At 35.5% G+C, this 27,900-nt stretch overlaps 1 protein-coding gene across 1 annotated transcript in view; it reads left to right on the top strand.

The window, feature by feature from the left end:
• Positions 1 to 254: 254 nt before the first annotated feature.
• SLC35F5 (solute carrier family 35 member F5) overlaps positions 255 to 27,900 on the top strand; it is a 38,874-nt gene continuing 11,228 nt past the window's right edge. Inside the window, exons 1-12 of the mRNA XM_065931411.1 lie at positions 255 to 427; positions 1,287 to 1,377; positions 1,535 to 1,676; positions 4,621 to 4,764; positions 6,968 to 7,030; positions 9,750 to 9,831; positions 11,377 to 11,567; positions 16,656 to 16,737; positions 17,496 to 17,583; positions 20,484 to 20,548; positions 22,449 to 22,553; positions 25,859 to 26,018. Of these exons, the coding sequence (XP_065787483.1) occupies positions 388 to 427; positions 1,287 to 1,377; positions 1,535 to 1,676; positions 4,621 to 4,764; positions 6,968 to 7,030; positions 9,750 to 9,831; positions 11,377 to 11,567; positions 16,656 to 16,737; positions 17,496 to 17,583; positions 20,484 to 20,548; positions 22,449 to 22,553; positions 25,859 to 26,018 (1,253 nt within the window). The 5' untranslated portion in view covers positions 255 to 387. The remainder of the gene's footprint in view (positions 428 to 1,286; positions 1,378 to 1,534; positions 1,677 to 4,620; positions 4,765 to 6,967; positions 7,031 to 9,749; positions 9,832 to 11,376; positions 11,568 to 16,655; positions 16,738 to 17,495; positions 17,584 to 20,483; positions 20,549 to 22,448; positions 22,554 to 25,858; positions 26,019 to 27,900) is intronic.

Genomic DNA, 27,900 nt, shown 5'->3' on the forward strand with positions numbered 1-27,900 from the left:
TAGCCAAACCACCCTAGAGGTACACCCTCACGTGGCCTGCTGTCGCGCAATCGTGACGAAACCCGTGCGCCACCGCCCTCGGGCCGGGGAGAGGGGCGGGGCCGCAGGCCGGGCTGGCAGGCTGGCCGGCCGAGGGCGGGGCCGGGGCCAGGGTCCAGCTCCGGGCCTCCGCGGCCATCGCTGCCTGCTCGGTTCCTTACCTTCGCCCGGCCCCAGCCCTCCCGAACCGAGTGGAGCCGGTTGGCGTCGGCAGCGTCGCCCCGAGGGGCACCGCGGCTTCAGGGGCTGGGCCTCCGCGCAGCGCAATGACAGGCGGCACGAAAGCTCTGTGAGTCCGAGGCCGCGGCCGTGGCCCTGGGCGGCGGCGGGTCCGGGCCGGGTCCGCTCATGGTGCCGCCACGACACCATCCCGGGGCAGGAAGGCCAGGTAAGTAGGCACAGGAGGGCCGCGAAATCACTCGGAACCGAAGCCGGGGACCGAGGGCCCCGAACGGCCCCACTCTTCAGCCTCTGGTAGCAGCCGAGGTGCTCTGACCGAGACGGCCAGTGTCTGGGGACCTATTGAGGGGAGGCTGACAGGGTCGCGCGATCCCAGAGTAGACTCTGGTAGTTGAGGAAGCTGCCCGGCGCCGCCGCCTCAGGGCTTTAATCTCCTTCTCCCGGGAGACGTCACTGCCTTAACTTTTTTTTTCCCCTCCTCGGAAAAAGGAAGATTCCCTGGAACAGCTGTTTCCCCACCCACCTCGTGAATGACTATTTCAGATCGAAATAGTAGACACAGTGACGGGGGTGGGTGGGGGAAGCGTGGAGGATCCTTCTCTTGACCATGTGAGGTGCTTGGAAACGTGCCGTCAATACTCAAAACAAATCACTTCCTCTCAAATCTGCCAAGTCCACTCAAGATCAGGGACGGAGACGACACTTAGAAACAGGCGCGTGTCTAGACACTGTCCCAGGGTTGGGTACCTCTGGAGAGAGTAGCAAGAGCGGCGAATCCGGTTCTGTCTTTATGAAACTATTATGAAGCTGTTCTTCACTAGTTAAGTATTCTTAAATATGCTGTTTGTTGAATTTTGCTTTTTTTTCTTTGTACCGTGTTCTTTGAGTATAATTTGAAATGTATAGTACATAACATAAAAGTGTAGAGAAAAATGTCAGTTATATTTCACATACTTTGATATTCTTTCATTGGCTTTCATTTTAAAGATGAAGAGTGAAAAAGAGCTTATGAGTCTTATTTTGAGTGGTCGATGTTTTCACAAGCATTATTCTGTGGTGATTTTTAGGTGCGCTGAGTTCTTCACCTCCGTTTAGACTCAGATCTGCTAAGTTTTCAGGCATTGCTCTTCAAGATCTCAGAAAGGCCTTTAAAATAAGGTAAATTCAACACTTAAAATAAACCAAAACAAAAACTATATGACTTTGAACATTAGCTTAACAAATATCATACTTCTGTTGTACTTACATTCTCATTTTTACATGGTTATTTTTTTAAAGATCCTTTCTAATGTGATCTGTATTTTTCTAAAAACAGACTGCAAATGGTGTGTGTGTTTATCATGAACCGAATGAATTCCCAGAGCAGTGGTTTCACTCAGCGAAAGCGAATGGCTCTTGGGATTGTTATTCTCCTACTTGTTGATGTGATATGGGTTGCATCCTCAGAACTTACTTCGGTATGTAAGCTTTATCTAGGAATGATGCTGTGTTACTGAAATATCATCATATCTCTAGCCATTACTGTCTCTCATGCCCACTTAAGTGATATTTTGAATATTGATAAATTTTCTTTTATAACGAACTAGCATGCATTGGAGAAGGAAATGGCAACCCACTCCAGTATTCTTGCCTGGAGAATCCCAGGGATGGAGGAGCCTGGTGGGCTGCCATCTATGGGGTCGCACAGAGTCCGACACGACTGAGGTGACTTAGCAGCAGCAACAGCAGTATCAATTCAAGTTGAAGCTGAACAGATACTGTTTTAATTGTTTCAGTTTTCTTAAATCCTTAAAAGGAGATTATTTAGAAAATGAGATACATGCCTATTTTCTTAATATTTGTGGGTTTTATGTGTTTTTTTCCCCCTAAATTTATTTCCTTTTTAATAAATACTATTTTCTAGTGGAACAACTATCCAGGAGTCACCATTTAGTAGAAAGTGAAAATACGTTTGGACAAATGAGCGAATGTGATCTGAGTTTTCATGTATGGTCACTATTATACACATACATGGGTTCATGGACATTTATGTGTTTGCTGCTTTAAACGTTCTTGTGAAGTATATGTATAGAGTGATTGCCTGTAATTAAATTTTCTTTTGTTTTTATTGATGACCTATTGGTAGTAATGTGATATTTTGAGTTCACAAGCTAGTTTTTCTTTCCACTTGTACAGGTACTTTATTTACTTTGGTTAATGATCCCTGCAAAAATTTATTTTCAGAAATTACTGTGTTTCAACTTACATGTTGCTATCTTAAGGCAAAAGGAAGAGTAGCATTTATAAAATGAACTTAAATGTCAAAGGAAGCAGTGTGATACTGCTGGTCATCCCACGTGGTAGCTAAGTAAATAGTTGACATTGACATTGTATCTGATGAATAAATTTTTAGCCTTTTTGGAATTAGACTCTGGAATACATTAGGCCATTGATTTTTCACTCTTCTACAACCTTTTTTTTTCTTCTAAGATTAGCATTCTGTAGTTTAACTACAAAGAACTCTCTTTAATGTTGATAGGGAAATAAGCTTATCTTTAAAATTTTATTTTAGTTTTAATTAGTTTGGTTTTTACTTATCGTCTTGGTTACTTCCTTTGACATCACAACATGAGGCTGGTAATGGCTATAAGTCTTACTTTGGGTGATGCCAATTTGAGCGCTGTAAGTTCCTCATCAGTCTTTACGTAGTTGTTGAATATCCATGTGATTATTGTCCAGATAGAGTATTTAACTAGAGGTTATAAAATGTTGATTTTTCTAAGGGTCATTTCTTCTGCATTTATTAGTTGGGATTCTTTAAGGAGAACTTTTCTGCAACTACTATTTTGTTATTCTGAAACATGGTTCATATAGGGAAGTTTGGATAAATCTTTATTCCTATTCATTTTAAACTAATGTTACCTAGCAACTTCCAGAAATAATCATTGAGCATTTTTTGTATATCATTATACATTTATGGATTTTTGTATGTTTGATGTGTTTTAAACATTTGTGGTTATTAATTACTATATGTAAAATTAGATAGCCAAAGGAAATTTGTTGTATTTGCTATATGACACAGGGAGCTCAAATCCACTGCTCTGTGACAACTTAATGGATGGGATGGGGTGAGAGGTGGGAGGGAGGTTCAAGGGGGTGGCGACATACATACATACCTAAGGCTGATTCATGTTGATATATGGCAGAAACCATTACAATATTGTAAAGCAATTATCCTCCAATTAAAAATAAATTTAAATTTAAAAAAGAAATAGAATTGTGCTTATTATCCCTTTGATGCTTAAACTGCCCTATCTTTGGCCAGTGGGAGCACCTTTAAATTGTCTCTAGTGTCCTTTCAGTAGGACCCCATCCTGTTTGCCTTCTGACACAAAATGTCCTAGACTTATCTCATACATTCCTGCCCCATACTTGGATTTGACCCTTTCTTCAAGGATCAGTGGTTTTTTTGTTTTCAAAATGGCACAGATTATCATCTGGATTCTTGAGGTGCTCATTTCTTCTGGGTTATTTTTTTCTAGGGCTTTCAATGCACATAACTAGGATTTTTTTTTTTTAAATAAAAATTATGAGTTCTTTCTGATATTTTCAATTTAAATGATGATTACAAGGATATCATATTAGCGCAGGGAACTATATTCAATACCATGTAATAACTTATAATGGAAAAGAATTTGAAAAAGAATATATGTTTTTATATATATATATACACACACACATACACACAAAACTGAATCACTTTGCTGTACCTCTGAAACTAACACAGCATTGTAAACCAACTATACTTTAAAAAAAATCAAGCAAAAATGATAATTGCAGGGTTTTTTTTTTTAAAATAACTTCCTAATAACTTTAAACTTCATGCAGTTTTCTTATTAGCCCATATTTTCTCATTGGCTTTCTTTGTGCTGTTTCCTCTGTTTGGGCTATTATTTAGCCTTTCAGATATGGATCAAGAATAGCTTCTTTTGGAAAACTTCTATAACCTTCAAAAGGATCTTTCTTTGGTACTCCCATGGTACTCGGAACGCCGCTGTCATGGTATTAGCATATTACACTGTGTATTTTTCATATCTATATCTATCTATATATATAAAATCTGTATTTTTATATCTCCTCTCAGGAAAGCATGTCTTATTTTGCCTTAGCCCCTAGTATAGATACTGTTGCATAGTAGGTTTTCAGTTAAACTGAAAACTTTTTATTGCAAGTTGTTTAAAAATATTATGCTTTGCATGTAAGAAAAAGACAATATTCAGAAATGAATTCAAAGTATTTTTGTAATCTCTTTTGATCTTTCCAAACAAACATTTAGAGTTAAAAATCATGTAATAATCTTATTTTATTGGCAATGAGTAATAAGGTTTGTCTCATAGTTTGTGTAACTGTTTTCCTCCACAGTATGTTTTTACTCAGTACAACAAACCATTCTTCAGCACCTTTGCAAAAACGTCTATGTTTGTTCTATACCTTTTGGGCTTTATAGTTTGGAAGCCATGGAGACAACAGTGTACACGAGGATTTCAAGGAAAGCATGCTACTTTTGTAAGTTTTAAATTTCCAGTGTTTGTTGGAGAGGATGTTTTCAATTTTTCAAAGTACTAGTTTCTTGAAAGATGTCAGATTTTAAGTTGTTCAGTTAAATGAGTGAAAATAGCATGATATAAGAAAAACCTACTTTTGTCCATACCTTAAAATGTTTCTAATTAGCATGGTGTCAGAATATTTTGTGAGAGATCAAAGGTACATAATCAGTTTCTTTCCCTTACCTCATGATATCCCCTGTGTTGTTAAATACTGTTTAACTAGCCCAAATCAATTAATATGGAGAAAATAATGGAAGAGAAGGGATAAGAAGAGTATCTAGAGTTTTGGTCATTTGCAGACTAGATGAATATCATCTAATTAGTTGATTATAGAAGAAAAATAATTCAAAGTTTGTATGTTAAAATGAAAATAACATATTTCAGGGCATTTTTCAGATGTTTGGCTAATCAAATCATATTCTTTCATTAATGTGACACAACATACTTGTCTTTAAGTGTTGGAAAAAATTACAGTTTATATAGTGATATATCTTCCTTGTAGTGGAAACTGAATTTTTGATAATGAAGAATATAAAACTATCTCTTACATTAATTCTTTTCTTTTTTTTTTTTTAGATTCTCTATCCCTCTCTTTCTTTTTAGAATTGTGGTAACATATACATAACATCCAATTTACCATTTTAATCATTTTTTTATTTCACCCTATTTTTTATTGTACTCAAATATATATAACATAAAATTTACTGTTTTAACCATTTTAAAATGTGTAGTTCAGTGGAATTAAGTTCATTTATTTTGCTGTGTAACCATTACCACTATCCATCTCCAGAACTTTTTTGTCATCCCAAGCAGAAACTCTGCTTGAATGCCCACTCTTTCCTTCCCCCAGCTCCTGGTAACCATTGTTTTATTTTCTATTTCTATTAATCCTTTTCTTTTATGTGTACTACTTTTTGTGAATTAAAACAATATTATTCCTTGTCTTACCTAATGAATGCATGCTTGAGAAATGAACTTTTTAAATTTTTATCAGGCTTTTCAGTAATTTTTGAGGTAAAAACTAGAAATTATACTCCTGTTTACAAAAACTTACCAAAATTATGAATGTGTATATTCCTTACTTTGTAAAAATTAAGATGTATACTTTATAGAAATGCATGTTCATTGTAGTATTACATGTAGGAATATGTTACATGTGTATTAATACATGTACATTGTTGAAAATTTTAAAGATATAAAGGAACAAAACAAAGAAAATAATAAATTCTACCATTCAAGGAATAATCACTGACAGTATTTTGGCATATATACTGCCATTGTTTTACATGTGTGTATTTTTATTTCACTTTTAATAAAAATGAAATTGTACTGTTGCATCTTGCTTTTTGTGCTTGATAGTGTATCACAAACAACTTTTTATGAAACTTAACATTGCTGTAACATTTCTCATTGTTAAGTATTTTTTAATTGCAATAGTAATAAAGTTCATTATTGGAGACAAATTATGTTAACAGGAAGAATAAGAATAATCTATTCGTACTCTTACCATTCTAAGACCACTATAAATATTTGATACTATCCGTAGATATCTATTTATATGTATATATTTAAAAGGATTTATAGCAGAAATAGGTTTGGTCTATATATATTGCTTTCTAACCTGACTTGATTTTTCATTTACTATATCATGAATACTTTTCCAGACTAATAAATAAGCATTTGTTATCAATGTTTTGTATTTTATTTAACTAACAATTTTTAGAGTGTTGTCACTTTCTCTTTTGTTGTAAATAAATAGGAATGCCTTTGTGTTCATATGTAGTTATTTACTTAGGCTGGATTCCTAAAAGCATAATTGCTAGGTAAAACACTAGTGTCATTTTATAGCTTTTGATTCCTTTCACTAAATTAGCATCTATAGTAGTTTCACTTGATTCATGTCTGTTAGCAGTGTATAAGATTGGACTATTAGCAAAACCCTGATGATTTGCCAGTAGGATAAGTAGGCAGTGGTATCTTTTTTAATTTGCATGTTTTTGGTTACTTTTTTCATGTATTTGTTGCATAGTAGAATTCTGTGAGTTGTCCATATCTTGTCCATTTTTCTACATTGACTCTTCCTTACTGATTTGAGCTGTGACTCACATCAGTTCTACTTTGTAACATGAGTTTAATTGAATTTTATGTCTTATAATTCGTAGTTTGCAGATGCTGAAGGGTACTTTGCTGCTTGCACAACAGATACAACTATGAATAGTTCTCTGGTAAGTGTTTCTTTTCTCATCAGGGAGAGACTGGGTGGAGTTGACCATGGCGGGAAGGACCGAAATAGCTGTGATAGCACCACAGCTATGTTAAGATAGTTATATCTCCATGTTAGGTGCTCTCCACAAGAGTTGTAATTTGGTACTTTCTTTCCTTTGAGATACCTGGGGCCTAGAAGCAAGCAATTCAGCCACCTCTAAGGGGAGAAGGGAAGAGGAAATTAGTTAAGGAGTGAAAAGAGAAAAGGAAGTCCCTTGTTTCTTACCAGCTTTGCACATCATGTTTGTTATATTTTATCACTTAGAAGCAAATGCATTTACTTGAAACAGACTCTATAAGCAGATTGTATATTCATTTCACAAATTTTTAAGAGCGTTTAATATGTTAAACACTTCTTCTAGACTCTTGAAATACAGCTTATGTTCCAGTGTGTGTTTGAGGAAGGGAGAGAGACAGATAATAAAGAAGCTTAAAAGGAATTAACATAGTCACTCTATTTAAGCGTTTATAATCTTGTTGGAGACAGTATGCAAAAATACTCTTCTTAGATCATTACTAGGGTATCTATTTAAAATGTATCATTCCAAATGTGGTATTCTATTTGAGAAAGATTTTAAACTTACTCTAAAATTTAATACCAATTTATGAAGCACTAGCTTGGTGACATTATTGACAGTACTGTTTTTTAGTTCATCTGGCTCTTAGAACTATGGTTGCTTGCAAGATAGGTTACTTGATGCAGTGTAGGGTTTGTTAAACTTAGAGAAAGTGTCATTTCTTTTCTCTCTGGGATCTTTAGTGCCAACAAGACTAATGATTGGGAATTCCCTGATGGTCGAGTGGTTGGGACCCTCTGCTTTTACTACTGAGGGTATGTGTTTGATCTATGATCAGGGAACCAAGATCACAAAGCTGCACAGTGCAGCAAAAAACAAAACAAAACAAAAACAAATCACAAAATAACAACAGCGAAAAGAAAACTAGGGAGAGAAAACACAAGACTGTTATCAGTTGTCTCTGTCAGTGTAGAAGACAGAGTTGAAATGGCAGCCTACTCTTCTACTCCTGCTGTGCTGGGCTCAGTCGTGTCTGACTCTTGGGACCCCATGGACTGTAGCCTTCCAGACTCTTCTGTCCATGGCATTTTCGAATACTGGAGTGGATTGATCTTCTTGATGTACGGGTCAAACCCCATCTCTTGTGTCTCTTGCATTGCAATATTGCAGATGAATTCTTTACCCTTATGCCACCTGGGAAGCCCTGCTCTTTTGCTAATTTTTGCTGTTATCTGTAAGAGAGACATGTCAAATTGTTCTAGGCCAAATGCTGTAATGCAGCAAAGAGACTCTATTTCCAAATCCTGTTATCACTTCATTTACTGAATATTTTTAATTGACAGAGTCTGTATCAGGAGTTAAATAAAAATAAAAAATATTTTATGTTTATTTAAGAAACAGTGTGTTTGAAGACTGGTACCTTGAATACAGATCATCTGAGAAACATTTGCAAAAACAGTTGAGGCATTTAGAACTACTTAAAAATGTAGAAAGAAAGCTGAGCACTGAAGAATTGATGCTTTTGAACTGTGGTGTTGGAGAAGACTCTTGAGAGTCCCTTGGACTGCAAGGAGATCCAACCAGTCCATCCTAAAGGAGATCAGTCCTAGGTGTTCATTGGAAGGACTGATGTTGAAGCTGAGACTCCAATACTTTGGCCACCCGATGCGAAGAGCTGACTCATTTGAAAAGACCCTGATGCTAGGAAAGATTGAGGGCAGGAGGAGAGGGGGATGACAGAGGAAGAGATGGTTGGATGGCATCACCGACTCAATGGACATGGGTTTGGGTGGACTCCGGGAGTTGGTGATGGACAGGGAGGCCTGGCGTGCTGTGGTTCATGGGGTTGCAAGGAATTGAACACGACTGAGCAACTGAACTGAACTGAACTGAAAAATGTAGATCTTTAGAGTATGGTTAGACAGACCTGAATTTAATTCTGTTGTCTACCACTCAATTATTTTATATCTCAACTTCTAGAAAAGTTCCTTTAAAATTCCACTTTATAAAGTTGTTGTGAGGACTAATGAGAAATATAAGTTGACCTGCTCTAGACATGATAAGTAAGAACTGATAAGAGGAAGCTATTTTTCTATCTATTATTCTAGTTAAGATTTTTAGGAGTTTTTGGTGTTAGGTGACTCAAGAAGTAAGGGGAAGCAATTTGGCAAATTTGTATACATATTATACATGTGATTATCTGTTCATTGTCTGCCTTCCCCATTAGACTGACTGATCACTGAGAACAGAGATTTTGTTTCTATTCACTGTTATATCCCCAGGACCTAGAACAGTACCTGACACAGTAGGATCTCAATATGTGTATCTTAAACGAATGAATGAAAAGGAAGGGAGATAATCTCTTAGCTGAGAGAGGTCTGTTTTTTATGACATTTAAATGTTAAATATCATAATGTGCCAGTGCTGTCTGATTACATTTCTAAACTTTAAACTTGTTCTTTCTGTCTTTGTACCTGAGTGGGTCATTTGAGTTTCTTTTTTAAGTCTTGAAAATGCATTTTGGGAAAATTATGCTGTATAAGCATAGTGGTAAAAGGCTCTGTTTTGGGTGGTATCTGTGTCTATAGACCATTCACTTAAATTTAGCCAGTGTATATTATACTTGCTGTTTATATTTGTTTCTGTTTTTGCTGTATTCCAGAGTGAACCTCTATATGTTCCTGTGAAATTTCATGATCTTCCAAGTGAAAAACCTGAGAACACAAACATTGATACTGAAAAAAGTAAGCAAAACTTAGAATTTCATGACTTAGAAATGAATGAAAATTTTAGCTTTTCATTCAAGCCATTCCAAAACTTAGTGGTTCTGTGGGTTGCCTGAGATCACCTGGCAGGTCTTCTGTTCCATGTGGTATTGGCTCAACCTGTAGTTGTCTGGTAGTTTGACTGGAAATTTTCATTAATTCAGTGGCAATAGCTTCCAAAATACCAGAAATCTCTATGGTGTTATTATAAACATAGATTTATTTTTTAATGAACAATATCTTCTTCAACAAGGTCATCAAAGATGTTGATAGTGAATTATGGGAGTTTTGCTAGTTGTGAACGTGATAAGGAAAGCCAGCTTCAGTGTAAGGTGCAGAACTTATCCATGATATTCTCTTCCAAGTAGTGGAATTGTAGAAGAATGTTCTGCATGCTTGACTAGGAAAATAATGCTCATAAATTGAATATCTATGAGGAAAAATCCAGATAAGGTTTTACTATAAATGCCGGGCTGGATGAGTTACACGCTGAAATGAAGATTGCCGGGAGAAATAACAACCTCTGATATGCAGATGATCCCACTCTAATGTCAGAAAGTGAAGAGGAACTAAAGAGCTTCTTGATGAGGGTGAAAGAGGAGAGTGAAAAAGCTGGTTTAAAACTCAGTATTAAAAGTTATGATCATGGCATCTTGTCCCATCACTTCATGGCAAATAGAAGGGGAGAAGATGGAAGCAGTGACAGATTTCCTCTTCTTGAGCTCTAAAATCATTACTAGGTCCTAGTCAGAGTCAAAGGTCTTAGTCAAAGCTATGTTTTTTCTAGTAGTCATGTCTGGATGTGAGAGTTGAACCAAAAAGAAAGCTGAGTGTGAAAGAATTGAAGCTTTTGAACTGTGGTGTTGGAGAAGACTCTTGAGAATACTTTGGACTGCAAGGAGATCAAACCAGTTAATCCTAAAGGGAATCAGTCCTGAGTATTCATTGGAAGGACTGATGCTGAAGCTGAAACTCCAATACTTTGGCCACCTGATGCGAAGAACCAACTCATTGGAAAAGACCTTGATGCTGGGAAAGGTTGAAGGCAGAAGGAGAAGAGGGCCACAGAGGACGAGATAGTTGGATGGCATCAGCGATTCACTGAACAGGAACTTGAGCAAACTCTGGGAGATGGTGAGGGACAGGGAGGCCTGGCATGCTGCAGGCCATGGGGTTGCAAAGAGTTGGACATGACTTTGTGACTGAACAACATAAATGCTAAAATAATATTCATACTATATCCTGAATCAGGCAGTTGTGTGTGTATACAGTTGAAACTTTATTTGAATATTGGTCTCATTTAAAAATCTTCAAAATGGTTTATAAATGGAAACATTTTTCCTGCAAACTCTTTTGAATAAGCAGAGCTGTCCCATATAATAACGTAACTGGTTTTTTTGGACTGTTCAAATGTGATCATAGATTTATTAAATTATATGCATTTATCATTATATTAAAGCTTGTGACTTTTGTTGGGTGTGAGGGAAATGTTTAATGATTTTGTACTATGCTTTTCCTTTTAAGTTCCCAAAAAGTCTCGTGTAAGATTTAGTAATATTATGGAGATTCGACAACTTCCATCAAGCCATGCATTGGAAGCTAAGTTGTCTCGCATGTCATATCCTACTGTGAAAGAACAAGAATCCTTACTCAAAACTGTGGGGAAACTTACAGCAACTCAAGTAGCAAAAATTAGCTTTTTTTTTTGCTTTGTGGTAAGTCTTCTCTTTATTATATGTTTGGAATATGAATTTTAAGACAGTATACATACCAACAATATACTATGGGAATGTAAGACAATTTAGGTTGCTTAATCACAGCTAAACTTAGTTACCTGTCATCAGAGGGAAATTAAGAGTATTAAAGTTAATAAATACTAGTCATATGTGAAAGAATTTAATAAATACTGTACATTGCAACTACTCGTATATATTTAGAATTTGAATAATGACTAGTTGTTTTATACTATGATATATGTTAATACAAATGCTAGTAAATATCCATAGAAGAGTTTGCATTGACTGCATTGATTTCTTCAAATAATTGCTTTTGTAGTTTTACTTTAAATTCGTATGTGTGCTGTCGCTTCAGTTGTGTCTGATTCTTTGCGAACTTACAGACTGTAGCCCACCAGGCTCCTCTGTCCATGGGATTCTCCAGGCAAGAATACTGGAGTGGGTTGCCATTTCCTTTTCTAGGGGATCTTCCCAACCCAGGGATCAAACCCAGGTCTCTTAAGTCTGCTGCTTTGACAGGCGGGTTCTTTACCACTAGTGCCACCTGGGAAGCCATATAAATGTGGTCAAAATTTTACAAGCATTCATAGTAAACATTTTTTCAGAATATTTTATTATATTATAGCTTCTCAATTATTTTGATATAGAAACCAAAAAATATGCTTAATGTTTCACATAAAAAATTCATTTAGCAAATAAAATATTATTTTAGGCTAATCTTGGGTTAGAAAACTTGTCTGAGTTAGTAAAAACTCTGATTTACAGTTTAAAATGAATTTTAATGCTCAATGTATTCCAAGGTGGTTTTGTATGAACCTTTAGGATTTAAATATATACTGAGCATTTAAAAACACTAGGTAGTGATGCAGTGCTAATGTCAATATTATTAGCCTGATTATTAGATTTTTTTTTTACATTACAGTTTTACTTCATATATACTGCATAGCCAATTTTTCACCATCCTCTGCCTGAATAACCTCTGTTTTAGTGATACCTTGATTAATATATTCAGGAATGCAAATCAAAGAATCTTTGGGAGTTGTAGTATGGTAACTACACATGTAATAAGGTTAACTTAAAGGCTCATGTATTTAGATTATGCTATTATGATTTCTGTTACCTTGTTTTAAATGTGTAAGGCAAGACTAAAATTAATTAATTTTATCTCTTAACTTTTAAAGGAGACATAAGGTGAAATGCAAAGACTCTATATAGTAAAAGTTTGAAAGGGGGAGGGAGATGAGAACCAGATTAAACAGATAACGTCTGTATGGGGGCAAACCGACTGTGGAATGGGTTGATTGTGTCAGGAACTTCACTGAGAGGAAGCACAGAGTTTATCTCTAGACAGTTTGACAGAAAGGGGAGAAGGAAACCTTTCTGATTTACACAGCTTGTTGGCTATTAAAAAGAAGTACTTCTCTTTATTGATAAAGTTAAGTTTTCCCAACTCAAAACTGAGAGAATAAATTTCATAGGCAGTAAGACATTGTTCTGTATCGCAGATTTACAGGTAGATATGCACCGATAATAACCTTTTAGAAAGATTGAAGTAAAATATATATATCACAAAGCTTACTATTTTAATGATTTTTAAGTATACAGCCCAGTGGCATTAAGGACATTCACACTGTTTTGCAAACATCTCCAGTGCCTGTCAGGAGAACTTTTTTCATCTTGCAAAACTGAAACTCTATACCCATTAAATGATAACTCCCCTTTCCCACCTCCCTCAGCCACTGACAGCTACCATTTTATTTTTTGTCTCTATGAGCTTGACTGCTCTGAGTACCTCATCTAAATAGAATTATACAACATTTTCCCTCTTGTGACTGGCTTATTTCACTTTATAATTTAATAAATTATTCTTCAAGGTTTATCTTTGTAGCATGTGTCAGAATATTTTTCTTTTTAAGGCTATATAAAAGTCCATTCTGTGTATATACCACAGTTTGTTTATCTGTTCATCCATTGATGTACATACACTTGGATTGCTTCCACTTTTAATAGTCTTTTTTGAAAAATCAACCTTAAGTAAATTATTAATATAAGAGCAGGGAGCTATGTTAATCTTGAGTAAAGGCATTTCTGTAGGAAGTCAGAGTAGTATAGTCCAGGAATTCAACTTTTTAGAAACCTGACTCAATAGAGTGATAACCTTAGTTGAGGTCTAGAGCAGTGCTATTCAGTAGAAATATAATGTGAGCCTCAAATATAGGTCATATATGTATTTTTAAATTTTCTAGTAGCCACATTAAAAAAAGAGAAAGTTATTTTTTTCTTGTATCCTTATTTGAGAATTATTTGAAATTTTAGGTGTTTTAGAATTTTGCCAACCATAAATGAGTTTTTGTATTCCATCACCTCCGGGGCCCATAATGAGGCTTTGTACTTAGTATGATGTCTTTCATCCTTGGCCTTTGAAACACCTTATGGGCCTTAATAAATTCTTTGTTTTTCTTTTACTGGAGTATAATTACTTTACAGTGTTGTATTAGCTTCTGCTGTGCAGAGTGAGCCAGCTATATGTACACACATACCCCTCTCTCTTGAGCCTCCCTCTCATCCGCTGCATCCCGCTCCTCTGGGTCATCCAGAGCACTGAGCTGAGATCCCTGTGCTGTGTGGCGGCTTCCTGCTAGCTGTCTGTTTTACACGTGCTAGGGTATGTACGTCAGTCCTAACCTCCAGTTCGCCCCACCCTCCCTCCTGCTGCATCCACAGGTCCGCTCCAAGTCTGCGAGTTTCCACCCTGCACGTAGGTTCATTGGTACCGTGTTTCTAGATTCCGTATTATTCGTCAATATATGACATTTGGTTTTCTCTTTGTGAGTTACTTCACTCTGTGTGACAGACTCTAGGTCCATCCACACCACATAAGTAAAGTTAATTTTAATACTATATTTTTATTTAATCCACCGTATATAAAACACTTCAACATACTATTGATATAAAGATGATTGATGAGATAGTTTGCATTCTTTTTTTGTACTAAAATCTTCTAAACATTTAAATTTTTAAATATTTCTTTTTCTATTTCATTTCAATTTCTGTTTTTATTTCAATTTCTAAACATTTCAACTCAAGCTAGCCACATTTCATTTGCTTAATAGTGACATGTGCCTACTGGCTAGTGTATTGGACATTGCAGTTCAAAAGGAGTTAATAATTACTGTATTTGCCAACCCTCCTTTAATTCTTTTGTCTCATTAGGGCTTATGGTGTTACAGCTTTTTTTCTGTAAAATATAATTTAGGTCTCACAGGCTTTTACGTTAGTTTTAAAATTAATTACTGCTCATGAAATAATGAAGTATTATATAAATTATTTGTGATAGCTCAATTATTCGTAAGTGGTTATCCTCAACTCTGAAATAATGAAGAGAAACATTTTAACAATAATTTTTACTGGAGGGTAATTGAGGTGGTCGTCCTTTGTGATGAGGCTGCCTTGAGTTTGAGAGCCAGAGAATGGAGTTTGGGGAGAACTGGAGAGTGGGAAGGTTTTTCTGGAAAGAGTTCATAGCTTATGAGTAGTTAGAATCTTTGAGTTTCTACCATCTAAATGGTCTGATTAAATTTCTTTATCTTGCATTAGCAGAGAGCAGTTAGATTGTTTGGAAAATGAGCACAGTATTTAAGTATTAAACTGGTAAGGAAAGTAGGTCAAGAAAGCTAATTATCACCTGATAAGCATTACCTATTCTTGCAGAAAATCTCCAAAAGATAATTAAAGGGCAGAATCTTCTGCTTCTTGTTTAGTGCATCAACTACAAGCAATTGTGGCTCCTATTGCCACATATATTTGATATTGCCCATCATACCAGTTGCTAACCTCATTTTGTTATTTAGATAGTCAAGTGAAATTAGGATGTCAGAAGACTACAGATGGAATCAGAGTCTCTGCTGTGCTTTCAGTCTGGCTTTAGCTTTGAGTACAGTGTAGACTGAATGGAGACTTCTAGGCTCTCAACCATCTGCTGCCTCTTAGCAGTGTGCTAAGATCATGTGTCTATACTGCTTCTTTGAAATATAAATGCTGATAATCATACCACTCACTTAACTAAAAGTTCTGAAAGAGATCAGGAGATGTCCCTCCTTAACAGAGACAAGTCATTGTCCAGCAGAACATGATTATCCAGTCCTTCTGTTTAAGCAACAGAAAACAGGTAGACAAGCAGTTAATTTACTTAGACCAACAATCTGCTTCTTAATGTATGCTACATTAGGGACACACATGCACATGTGTCCCAGGAGGCATATGCTAAAATGTTCTTGGTAGCATTGTTTGGTATAGTCAAAAAATGTCCATCAACAGAAAATGGATAAGTTGTTGTAAATTGCATTAGAATATCTGATGGCAGTGAAAATAACTTTATATGCACATACACACAAACATCAGGCTTCATCAAAAGAGGCCTTATTTCTTATTCTTTAAATCAAAATGGGCCCAGCATTGGGAATATAAGGATACTCTGGCCTTGATGAGCAAAAGGGAAGAAAGAAGGGGAAAAAATTCCCATAACTGGAAAACCTCCTTTATTATATCCAAAGTTATGAGAACTTTTGGTATTATGTCTCAAAACTGAGAATCAGAGAAACAATCACAGTTAGCCAGTAAATTCACAGTATTCTTGGACATTCTAAAATTTCCAAAGTGAATACAGCCTTTTGTCTGTATCAGTCTGGCTAGTTCCATCCCCTTAAGCATCACCTGTTCAATCGATTTCTCTTAAATTTGATTTAGATAAATTTAATACTATCAGTGCTTAGAGAAATCAAATCTCAATGTTGATTTGATATTCAATTTATCCTAATATTTAAAGAAGCCTGAAAAGTGCTAATTTTTAACCAATTTGTTCATTTCTTAAGGAAAATTGGATAGCAAAGATTTTTGGTCTGATGTAAGTGTTTGTCTTCTTTTTAGGCCTGTGATTTTTCAATGCAAAACAAAATTGAAACTTCTTATAATAGTATTTAGTGGGAGAAAAGAAGGAGGGGACTATAAATTATAATGACAAATACAAATAAGTAATTTATTAGGTTTCATTATTTTCTGTTTCTTCAGTGGTTTTTGGCAAATTTGTCATATCAAGAAGCACTTTCAGACACACAAGTTGCTATAGTTAATATTTTGTCCTCAACTTCTGGTAAGAAATTTGTCTTATCTGTATTATAACTCAAGGCCTATTTCTGATATATATATGTAAATATAAATATTTTTATCTTGTTATGAATTATTTCATTCTTTTTAACATATATTAATGTATTATAACTACTACTTAATCTTTAAGTTTAGTACCATAACCTTGTACTGTTTATATTCCTTCTAATACTTTACAGTATTTTCCATGCAACAAAAATACATTGTATATAAAGTTTTACAGGCTGACCCTTTGTATTGTAGCTATCTTTCCTTTCACATATTCTTTCTAAGGATATTTTTTTCGAACCTTTGGCTAAATATGGTTGCTTATTTCAGATCTATAATTTGCCCTATGAAAGGTGTTTTATTTTTAAAATTGAATCACCTTCCAGGTCTAGAAGATAAAAAAAGGATTTTTGAACTGTAAAAGTAACTTTAGCACACATGCTTGATTATGATGAGGTCAGAATGTTACTCTGAATGCTGAGTCTAACTCTCTTAGTAGTTTTAAAATAAATAGGACTGTACTTGATCTGTATTGGTGAGATAAACAGTTTAATTTGGAGACTGTTTCCATGTATGATCTTTGAACATTTCAGCCTAGGTAGCTGTAGTTGTATTCTTAGTCATTTAAAAATGACAAGATTTAAAAGTTAGATAATAAGTAATTTACTTATTTAAGCAATCAAGTTGGTAATAAATAATTTTGACAGTATTTATTTAAGGTAATGTATCTTTTTAAAAATCTTTTTCTTTCCACAGGACTTTTTACCTTAATCCTTGCTGCAATGTTTCCAAGTAACAGTGGTGATAGATTCACTCTTTCTAAACTTTTAGCTGTAATATTAAGGTAAGAATATAGTATAATAGCTAGTTTGTTCTTCTTAAAAATGCAGTGTTTAAAGCATTTCTGGTAGTGATAGAGGACTGTTTATATTATAATATATAGGCAGAGAAAGATGAAGATAAAAGAAAGTTTTAAATGAACATCAGCTCTGCATCACATCCTTGGCTAGTTTTAGTTTTCAAAACCTTCCTAGGGTGCATAACTGAAGGGAGGATCTTAAAGGGGCTTTGGTTCCCATTCATGAGACTATGAACTAAGTATTATGCTGGCATTCACGTTTAACTGCATGTTATCCACCCTCATAACCTCCCAAATTTCTGTTTCCTTTTCCTAAAGCAAGCTTCCCTTTTTCTTTAGTTTTTAGTTTTTACTTCTCCCATTTATAGAAATCTAACATGCAGTCTTCTCTGATTGTCTCAGCCTTAATCTTTTAGTTATTTTCTGTATAAACCATCTGGCAAGTTTGTATTACTATTTGTGATAAAGTACATAAGTACCATTAGTAACTAATTTAAATCTTTTCTTTTTATTTGACTTTGTATTTATTTGTCTTGTCTTCCCTGGGAGCTTGTAAACCATTGAAGGCTAAATCCTTGTTTTCTGCTTCTTTGTGTTACCAAAGGCCTAGCATAGGGCTTTGCTTATAGTCAGTACTCAAAAAAGATATATTGATTTGATGAAACTCTTGTTTTTGTAAGAGAAAATCAGAGATCAGAGAAGGTACCAGAATAATTTACCAGAAAGATTAGTGTTTTTGAGCTATCAGAGCTGGCTTTGAATCAGAGCTCTGTTTTCCCCTGGCCACTTCCCCTTAACTCTCTGAGAGGATTTCCTTGATGACAAAATGATGATAGTATCATCTAATTTACAGTTTTGTTTTAAAGTTTGGAAGGATCTATATAAAAAGTGATTATTATAGAGACTGGTTCTTGACAGTCACATAAGTGGTGTTTCTCTCTTTTAGATACAAGGGCAAATTGACAGTGGTAGTTTTCATGGGCTGTCTGGTTGAGCCAACTGATTTACCATTTAGACTTCATGGATGCTAGAAATTTATTCTTTTACGTGACTGACTCATGATTTAGCCAGATGAATTTTTACACTAGGAAAATACAGTATATTTATATCAGGGAAGTAATGAGGTTTATCCAGCTTTGTTCACAATTCATGCCTATTTCTAATTTTTCTTTGCATTGTCTCAATAAAAGTAGAAAGATGCACAGAAATAGAAAGACACTTGGTGGGAATGCAAACTACTTGGTGGGAATGCAAACTAGTACAGCCACTATGGAAAACAGTGTGGAGATTTCTTAAAAAACTGGAAATAGAACTGCCATATGACCCAGCAATCCCACTTCTGGGAAAACACACTGAGGAAACCAGATCTGAAAGAGACACGTGCACCCCAATGTTCATCGCAGCACTGTTTATAATAGCCAGGACATGGAAGCAACCTAGATGCCTATCAGCAGACGAATGGATAAGGAAGCTGTGGTACATATACACCATGGAATATTACTCAGCCGTTAAAAAGAATTCATTTGAATCAGTTCTAATGAGATGGATGAAACTGGAGCCCATTATACAGAGTGAAGTAAGCCAGAAAGATAAAGATCATTGCAGCATACTAACACATATATATGGAATTTAGAAAGATGGTAATGATAACCCTATATGCAAAAGAGAAAAAGAGACACAGATGTACAGAACAGACTTTTGGACTCTGTGGGAGAAGGCGAGGGTGGGATGTTTCGAGAGAACAGCATGTATATTATCTATAGTGAAACAGATCACCAGCCCAGGTTGGATGCATGAGACAAGTGCTCGGGCCTGGTGCACTGGGAGGACCCAGAGGAATCAGGTGGAGAGGGAGGTGGGAGGGGGTATCGGGATGGGTAATACGTGTAACTCCATGGCTGATTCATGTCAATATATGACAAAACCCACTGCAATGTTGTGAAGTAATTAGCCTCCAACTAATAAAAATAATTGGAAAAAAAAGAAAAGAAAGACAATATAAGGCTCCATGAGGACGGGAATCACATCTCTCTTGTTCATTGCTTAACACAAACTATTGCTCAATAAGCAACAGTTGAATGAAGAAATAACCTCTGATTTCTCTGCCTCCTTTATTTGGTCTTATTTTATCCATTAAAATGATGGAATTATTTATTTAAATATTTAAGAATAATTTTATTATTAATTTTGATTTTACCTGGTGGCTTGGTGATAAAGAACCCGCCTGCCAATGCAGGAGATGCAGGTTTGATCCCTGGGTCAGGAAGATCCCCTAGAGTAAGAAACGGCAGCCCACTCCAGTATTCTTGCCTGGGAAATACCATGGACAGAGGAGCCTGGTGGGCTGCAAGCCATGGGGTTGTACGGTCAGACACAACTTAGTGACTACACAACCATAATAATAGCAAGAGTTATTACTATTGCTAGGTTTATATGGATTTAATACACGTACATTTTAAAAAAAAGATTGAAGGAGGGATGACAAATTGACTTTTTCCTAATTGAAAGGCAAAAGATAGCATAGCAAGTTAGGAACACTAGACTCTGGAAGTAGACTGCCTGCGTTTCAATCCTAGCTATGTGATTTTGGTCAAGTTACTTCATTTTTTTGTGCGTTAGTTTTCTCATGTGTAAAATGGGGATGGTAATGATAATAATACCTTCCTTATAAGGTAATGTCAGTCATTTTATGTGGATTAAATTAATTAATACAACTACAGCACTTATAGTATGCGGATATTATTCAGTATTAATTAAATCATGAATTCTTTGATGGCTTGACCTAAAGTTAAGATTAGTCTTTATTACTTGTAAATAACTTTATGATTAGTCTTTTAAAGGAATTTATTATGTTACTCATCAGTAATGACTGTTATTTCTCATAGCATTGGAGGTGTTGTGCTGGTAAATCTGTCAGGATCTGAAAAATCTCCTGGAAGAAACACAATAGGTAAGTATCTGACTCTGAATTCTTCCTGTTAGAATATACAAGAAAGACCTGTGCATATCATCGTGCGTGTGCACATACACACACTGCATGCATATGCACACATGTGCACACACATACACACAGGGTGGGCACTAATAAGGTTTTATTAAAAAAGTTTTTCCTTTGGAAATAATGTAAGAAAATTAAAAAATAGAACACAAAACTCTCATATAACCTTCACTCAGATTCTCTTAACTGTTTATAACATACATAGCTACAGTACAGGTTTAAAAATCAGGAATTAACAGCTATTACAGTCATTTTTATTTAGTCTGTAGGTTCTTTTCAAATTTCACCATTTTTTTCCCACTAATGTTCTTTTTCTGGTCCGAGATCATTTGTTGCATTTAGATATCATATCTCCTTGGTTTTCTTTAAACTGTGACTATCCCACTGTCATTTTTTGTCTTTCATAGCTTTAATATTTTTGGAGAATACTGTCCCCTTTTTTTGTAGAATGTCCTTCAATTTATTTTTCTGGTATTTCTTTACAGTTAAACGTATATTGTGCATTTTTGACAAGAATACCATGGAAGTGATACTGTATCGTGACAAATCCATCATATCAAGAAGGCTCATGATATTTATTTGTTCTATTACTAATGACATTAATTTTAAAGTGATGTCTGTCAGGTTACTCTAGTGTAGTTCCTAGTTTTTCCCTGTGTAAGTAGCATTTTGTTAGAGATACGGGGACTATACATATATCCTGCCCATCATGCTTGCAGCCACTAATTTTGTCATTCACTTCTGATTTTTACCTGAAACAATTACTACTATGGTAAGCACTTAGTTTTTGATCCATTGTTTAGATTTAGCAGAAGAATCCAGCTTCCTTGGTTTCCTTCTGTATACTTTCTTTAGATATTTAAAGTCCACTGAATAGAATAATGCTTTCTAAACTATTCCTGGATAGTGCCCAGGGAGCTGTGTCTCTTGAACTGTCTTAGCTCTTTCTCACCTAGAGTAGCTCTGTATGTTTAAAACAATGTATGTGTTTTGTGTGTGAGATTTTGTTGACAGACTTTCCTTTATAGCATTAATAAATAGATTTATTGAAACGTTGAACTTTTGGATAATTGATTTAAAGTATTGAATGTGGTCACTTGGCAAATAGCACCTTATTATAGGTGTTTTTAAAGGCTTACTTAAATGTTTTTGAGAGTGAGTTAATATATTAAAGAGAATCAATATTATGCAGGAAGGAACTGCTAGTCGTACATTATGTTAGATATTTTAGAACATTAAAAAGTATAAATTATGTGTTTGCAGTTGTCAAGAAGTTTTTTCTTTTAATCGATATATATGATTGACAAAATGAAACCCCTAGAGAATAAAATCATACTACATTCAACTGTAGTATTAAATTGTCTAAAATAGAAGACAAGCAGGATGGAAGTTCAGTGGAGTAGAAGGAGGATGCTTGGTGACAGTGTGGGACTTTAATAGAGTCTTGAAGATGGTGGTAGAATGTGTATTAAAATGATACACGGCAGAGCGGAGAACGATATAAATAGCCTAGAGTGGGAGAAAACATTGTTAAGTTGGCTATGTCAGATTTCAAAATTGTTTATGTAGGGGAAGATAGGAAGTATGCACTTCAAAATTAAATACCAAAGTGTTGGTATTATAACATGTATAACTGATTGGTTAAATCATCAAGGTGAATGATTTTGTATTTGTTGGTTTATACTTTAAAGTCCTTCCTATATTCCTGGAGGACATGGATAAGGTGGGTTATACTTTATCTTTTCATATTTGAATAGCACTTATTTCTTGAAATAGGACTTGACTGTGCCAGATTTTAATTATGTGTTGAATGAGTTCATTAACAAATACTTTATTATATTGACTTTTACAGGTTCCATTTGGTCTCTTGTTGGAGCCATGCTCTACGCTGTTTATATTGTTATGATTAAGAGAAAAGTAGACAGAGAAGATAAGTTGGATATTCCAATGTTCTTTGGTAAGAATATGTTTAACTTGTTGAGGCTATGTACTCTGGATGATTAACTTAGGGTTTTGTTTTTGTTTTTTGGAGGGAGTAGGGAAGGCTCCCTTCCCTCTCCCCCATGTAATTCTTTAAAACTGTTAGACTTTAAAGATTATGAAGTCCATTCTCAGTGTTTTTCTCTTATCTTGGTTCTGCATAATTGTGGACCTGGAGGAAATGTTCACTCTCCCAATGTGAGGTAAAAGAAATTCTTCTAATGTACCTTTTTCAGATTAATATCTTTAACCTGTAAATCAGATATTTTCCTTATTGATATCACTGGTTATACTGTTATAAGCATGTGAGGGTTTACCTATTGTGTTATACATTTTGCCATTTTTGAATTGTTAGAAGCATAGGATTGGGGAAACTGCCCCAAAATGATGTCTAATACTAGTTCTGTCTATGAGCTGATTTTTACTAAAAACTGTAGGTCAGTTGTGCTTTAAGACTCAGACTCTTTTATGACATAGATTTTTTAAATTACCCAATTATAGTTTCTGGCATCAATTCTTAATTTTGGTAAATGCCTAATATAATTTATGAATTCTTATTTGTCTGAAATGAGCTCAGTAAAGAAGTCCGATATCTAGGATTACAAAAGAAGAGTACATTGACATGATATGTTCCAACATCAATAGATAGTGGAGCCTAGGGATGAGAATTCAAAGTACAGCTTACAGGAAACCAGGAGACCTGGACTCTAGCTGTTGTAACTTCATTTATCTCATACTCATCTGAAAATGAGAAGATTATACTAGGTTAGTAGCTGATTTATGAAGGATCCTGGGAAGATTGGAAGGAAGTGGAGTTGCATGTGTGAGTTTGGTTCCCAGACTGCTCTGCTGCTTCTACTGAAGCAATTCTGCTTTGTTGTTTTTTAGCATTATAAATTAATTTGTAGAGATGATTTTTCTACTAAAAGTTTGAATATCTGCACCTAATGATTAACAAAAATAAAACCTTTGAAAACTCACCAGACTGGGTGATCACTCAAGTCCTTTCAAGTAGAGAATTCCTAAGTATACCTTAAATATGAAGGTAATTTTAATGACATCTTATTTTGAAGTCATAGAAAAGTCCATCTGGAATGAATTGAAATGCTAACATTTTGCAGGGTTTTTTTTTTTTTTTTTTTTTTTTTTTTTTTTTTTTTTAAAGATTGGCAGCTTTGAAGAACAATTGCTTCTTTACTCTTACTGGAGAGTATGTGTAGACATACGCCATGATATGTAAAGCGATATGAATTTGACCTGGGCTTTAGAATAGACAGAATTAGAGAAGAAGTAGTTAGAATTGGGATGTGGAAAGTTCTTTGGGCATCACGGTGTGAGCAGAGCAGAGCAGGAAATAGTGAGTAGATCCAGTGTGCTGGAGCATTCAGTTGAGGAAAGAGGAGAAGCATATGAGGCGTATGAGACTCTGCAGAACTGGTGAAGTGATTTGGACCTTTTATCTCTAGATCCAAAGGTTGTCACTTCATGTGGAATTTCACAGGCTTCAAGTTCAGGGAGCAAGAAGAAATCTGCTTCTTGATAATGCCAAAGTGAGAGTGAAGTTGCTCAGTTGTGTCTGACTCTTTGTGACCCCGTGGACTGTAGCCTACAAGGCTCCTCCATCCATGGGATTCTCCAGGCAAGAATACTGCAGTGGGTTGCCATTTCCTCCTCCAGGGGATCTTCTTGACCCGGGAATCGAACTCAGGTCTCCTGCATCGCAGGCAGACGCTTTACCCCAAAGTTTGGTGTTTTAACTACAACGATTTTTTAATGTTATACAAGCCTTTTGTGTGTGTTTTGTTTATTTTTATCACTAGGTATCTTAAGTCGGTTTTCCTAGAAGCAGGATATGAGACAGTAATTTGGTGTGGGAGATTCATGGAAGGGATGCTCTGCAGGAAAGACTGACAAGGGAGAGAATGAAGCAGACCAGAGAGGGGGCAAGAACCATGTGATCTCTGGTGCAGCTGAGGCTTGGCCAGCTTGTCATAGGTCCCTGGGCAGGGAGCATAGGGGAGCAGAGGCAGTCCTCAGAATTGTCCTAGCCTAGAGCCATTAGGGTTTGGTTGCAGAGGGTGTAGAGTGGGGAGAGGGTGGGATCTTTTGGGGAAAGACAGACTTGGTCACTTGCTCTCCAAGACAGTCCTTCAGAGAAGGCAGGTACTGTAAGTCTTAGTGACAGATAGAGTGGGTGTTCCAGCCCTATTACAATTTAACTAGGCATCCTAAATACAAGTTTATTATTTAACAGCAAATATATAAAATATATATCTACTGTAATTTAATTTTCTTTTAGGAAAGCTCTATAATTACCTTTGGATCTCACAGTGAAATTGTGATGTTAAATTGTATAGAAAGTCCAATAAAGACTACTATAAAATTATAACATTTGTGTCTTTACATTTCCATGTGTGTAGTCATATATAAACTCACATTTCTATATTTAAAATAATAGTTAGCATTTGTTGACTGTTTACTCATGCCATGTATTGTGTTATATTTTTATCTAATCTTCCTAGTAACCTAATTAAATATTATTTTATACTTGTAGATTGGAAATCCGAGGTTTGCAAGAGGTTAGCATGTTGCCTAAAGATTACAGTAGGAGTGAATGGTAGAGTGGGACTGGATCCCAGGGCAGTCAGACTGCAGAGCATGCATTTAACCACTAAATGGTATACCCTTCCTTTACACACAGTCCATGCTTAGTTCATGCTTACATAGCTATTTGTGTGTGTATGTAATCTCACAGACCAGCTTATGAGCTCTAGGAAGGCAGGAAACAAGAATTATATCTTTTTTTGGAACCTTCCTCCATTACCCCTAGCATAGCATGGGTGCTTTAAACATAAATAGAGATTGAATCAGAAAGTAAACAGTGTATGCAGTTCCTCATAATAATTTATGCTGAACACATGTGCACACACATATGCACAAGTTACTCCTTCTAAGTTCCAGGACACTATATTATCATAATCTAAGGTTGACAGCCAATCTTTTTGAATCACTGTAAATGTTTTTTCTTCAGTAGTTGTTCTATGCAGTAGGGATAGTTGAACCTTGAAGACTCCGTGATTCCCAGTCACTTGATAAAGTTTTTGCTTGTGTTCATCTCTCTGCAGGACTTAACTTAAAAACAAAAGTAATAGAACTTTCAGTTAAGGAAACCTAATGAAGCTCATTATGGGAAACCTAATGTTTTCTGATTGTAGAGCTGCAATTTTGAAAGATTGAAGTAAATCACAGTTACTAACTTTTGTCTCTTTTATATGTGTTTAGGTTTTGTAGGTCTCTTTAATCTGCTGCTCTTATGGCCAGGTTTCTTTTTACTACATTATACTGGATTTGAGGACTTTGAGTTCCCCAATAAAGTAGTGTTAATGTGCATTGTCATTAATGGCCTTATTGGAACAGTGCTCTCAGAGTTCCTGTGGTTGTGGTATGTACTGTTTATTACCCCGTGATTTATTAGTTATGAATTTATTGACTTTTGGCTAGTTTAAGCATTTCTATTTTCTGTCTTCTGATGGCCCTTCCTATGCACTTTCTCACCTTATACACTTACAACTTAACACAGTAACTCCGTTAGAGCAGGAACTTCTTTTTTTTTTAATTTATGTGTTCCCATTGCATAGAGTAGTGGCTTGCATATAGTTCATAAACCTTTGTTGAATGATTAGATGAATATGAATGACCTATATTTATAGAACTGCTTTATAAAGTAGAGTGTTATGCAGATTAAAGGCATCATTTTCTAATGGACACTCACACTTAGGAGATGTGTGTTCCAGGTATGCTACGTGAGTTCTAAGTGAGAATCTGGGAACTTTGCTTATTCAGGCATCTTTGGAATGTCTGATTGTTCAGACTTTTGTTTTGTTTATTCTCAGGACTTTTCATATGAGTGAGGCAGATATATAAACCCTAAGCTTTAGGGTTTGATTAATTTGAGATTTTAACATACTTTGATGTAATATCAACTATGTTGATATGTGATAATAATCTTAAAATAGTTTGAAGACAATATCATATATAGTGTTTAAGAAAACCTTCAAATATGGAGCTTAACACTTAGTTCTATTTCCATCTAATAGAAACTTAGAAACACAAATTGTACTTAACCTCCTGAATGAATTTTATTACATACCATTTAAAACTACTGATTGGTTTTCCCTTGCAAAAGACTGCAACAAAAACAGCCTTTTCCATGAAGTCCTGCTTAGTGCTCTGCCTGCACTTCTCTCCCTTCTCCAGTTAAGGAAGTATCTCTTTCCTTGATGTCCTCCACTCTCACTCCCTTTTATGTAGTACTTAAAGGTTTAGTTTATGTTGTAGTAATTCATGTAATTGAGTTTTCCTGATAGCTCAGACAATAAAGAATCTGTCTGCAGTGCAGGAGACCCAAGTTCAATTCCAGGGTCAGGAGGATCCCCTGGAGAAGCGAGTGGCTACCCAGTCCAGTATTCTTGCCTGGAGAATTCTAGAGACAAAGGAGCCTGGCAGGATACAGTCCGTGGGATTGCCCAGACTGAGCGTGAGGTTGTTAGGCTGAGTAACACACACACACACACACAATGTATGTAATTATCTTAAATTCCTTTGTTGATCTAAAACCCTTTGGTATCAAAATCTATTTCCTCATTTGTTCAAATTATTTTAGGTACTCATTATTTTTTTTTAACCAGAAGGACTTGCTTTTTTAATGTGTTAATATGTATCATATGTCTTGTTCTTTTATCCTATCACTTTTGTTAGATCATTTCTCTTGTCTCTTTCCACTCTTGGTTCTGGGCTGATGAAACTACTTACTGGTGATGTTTTGAGTTTACTTGGTTGAGCCATAAGGAATTGTTGATCTTCAACCATTTTTGATGGCTGTTTGAGAGGGTTCAACTCAGTGAACCCTATGCTTTAAATGATTACGCACTCGCTGTATTTTAATAGAAGTTTATATTCTGTACTAAGTTTAGTTTAAATTAGAAAATTTCAAAGCAAAGAGTTCTTACATATTTGAAAGAAATAATTTAAAAAAATTTTGGATATTAGACTAGAGAAAGGTTTATTATATGGTTCACATTACATTAAGACTTATAGTAAACATGGACAATGCCACTTTCAAATATTAAAATACTCATTCCTTATTGAGAGCTTTATTTTAATAAATATATAGAATAGAGTTCATTATGCCAGCAGATTTTAATGTAGGCTTTGAGAATGAATAAATACGAGTTGTGACATATGTATGGAGAAGGCAATGGCACCCCACTCCAGTCGCTTGCCTGGAAAATCCCGTGGACAGAGGAGCCTGGTAGGCTGCAGTC

Source organism: Muntiacus reevesi, chromosome 3 (genome assembly GCF_963930625.1).
Source record: "Muntiacus reevesi chromosome 3, mMunRee1.1, whole genome shotgun sequence".
NCBI classification, from domain to species: domain Eukaryota; kingdom Metazoa; phylum Chordata; class Mammalia; order Artiodactyla; family Cervidae; genus Muntiacus; species Muntiacus reevesi.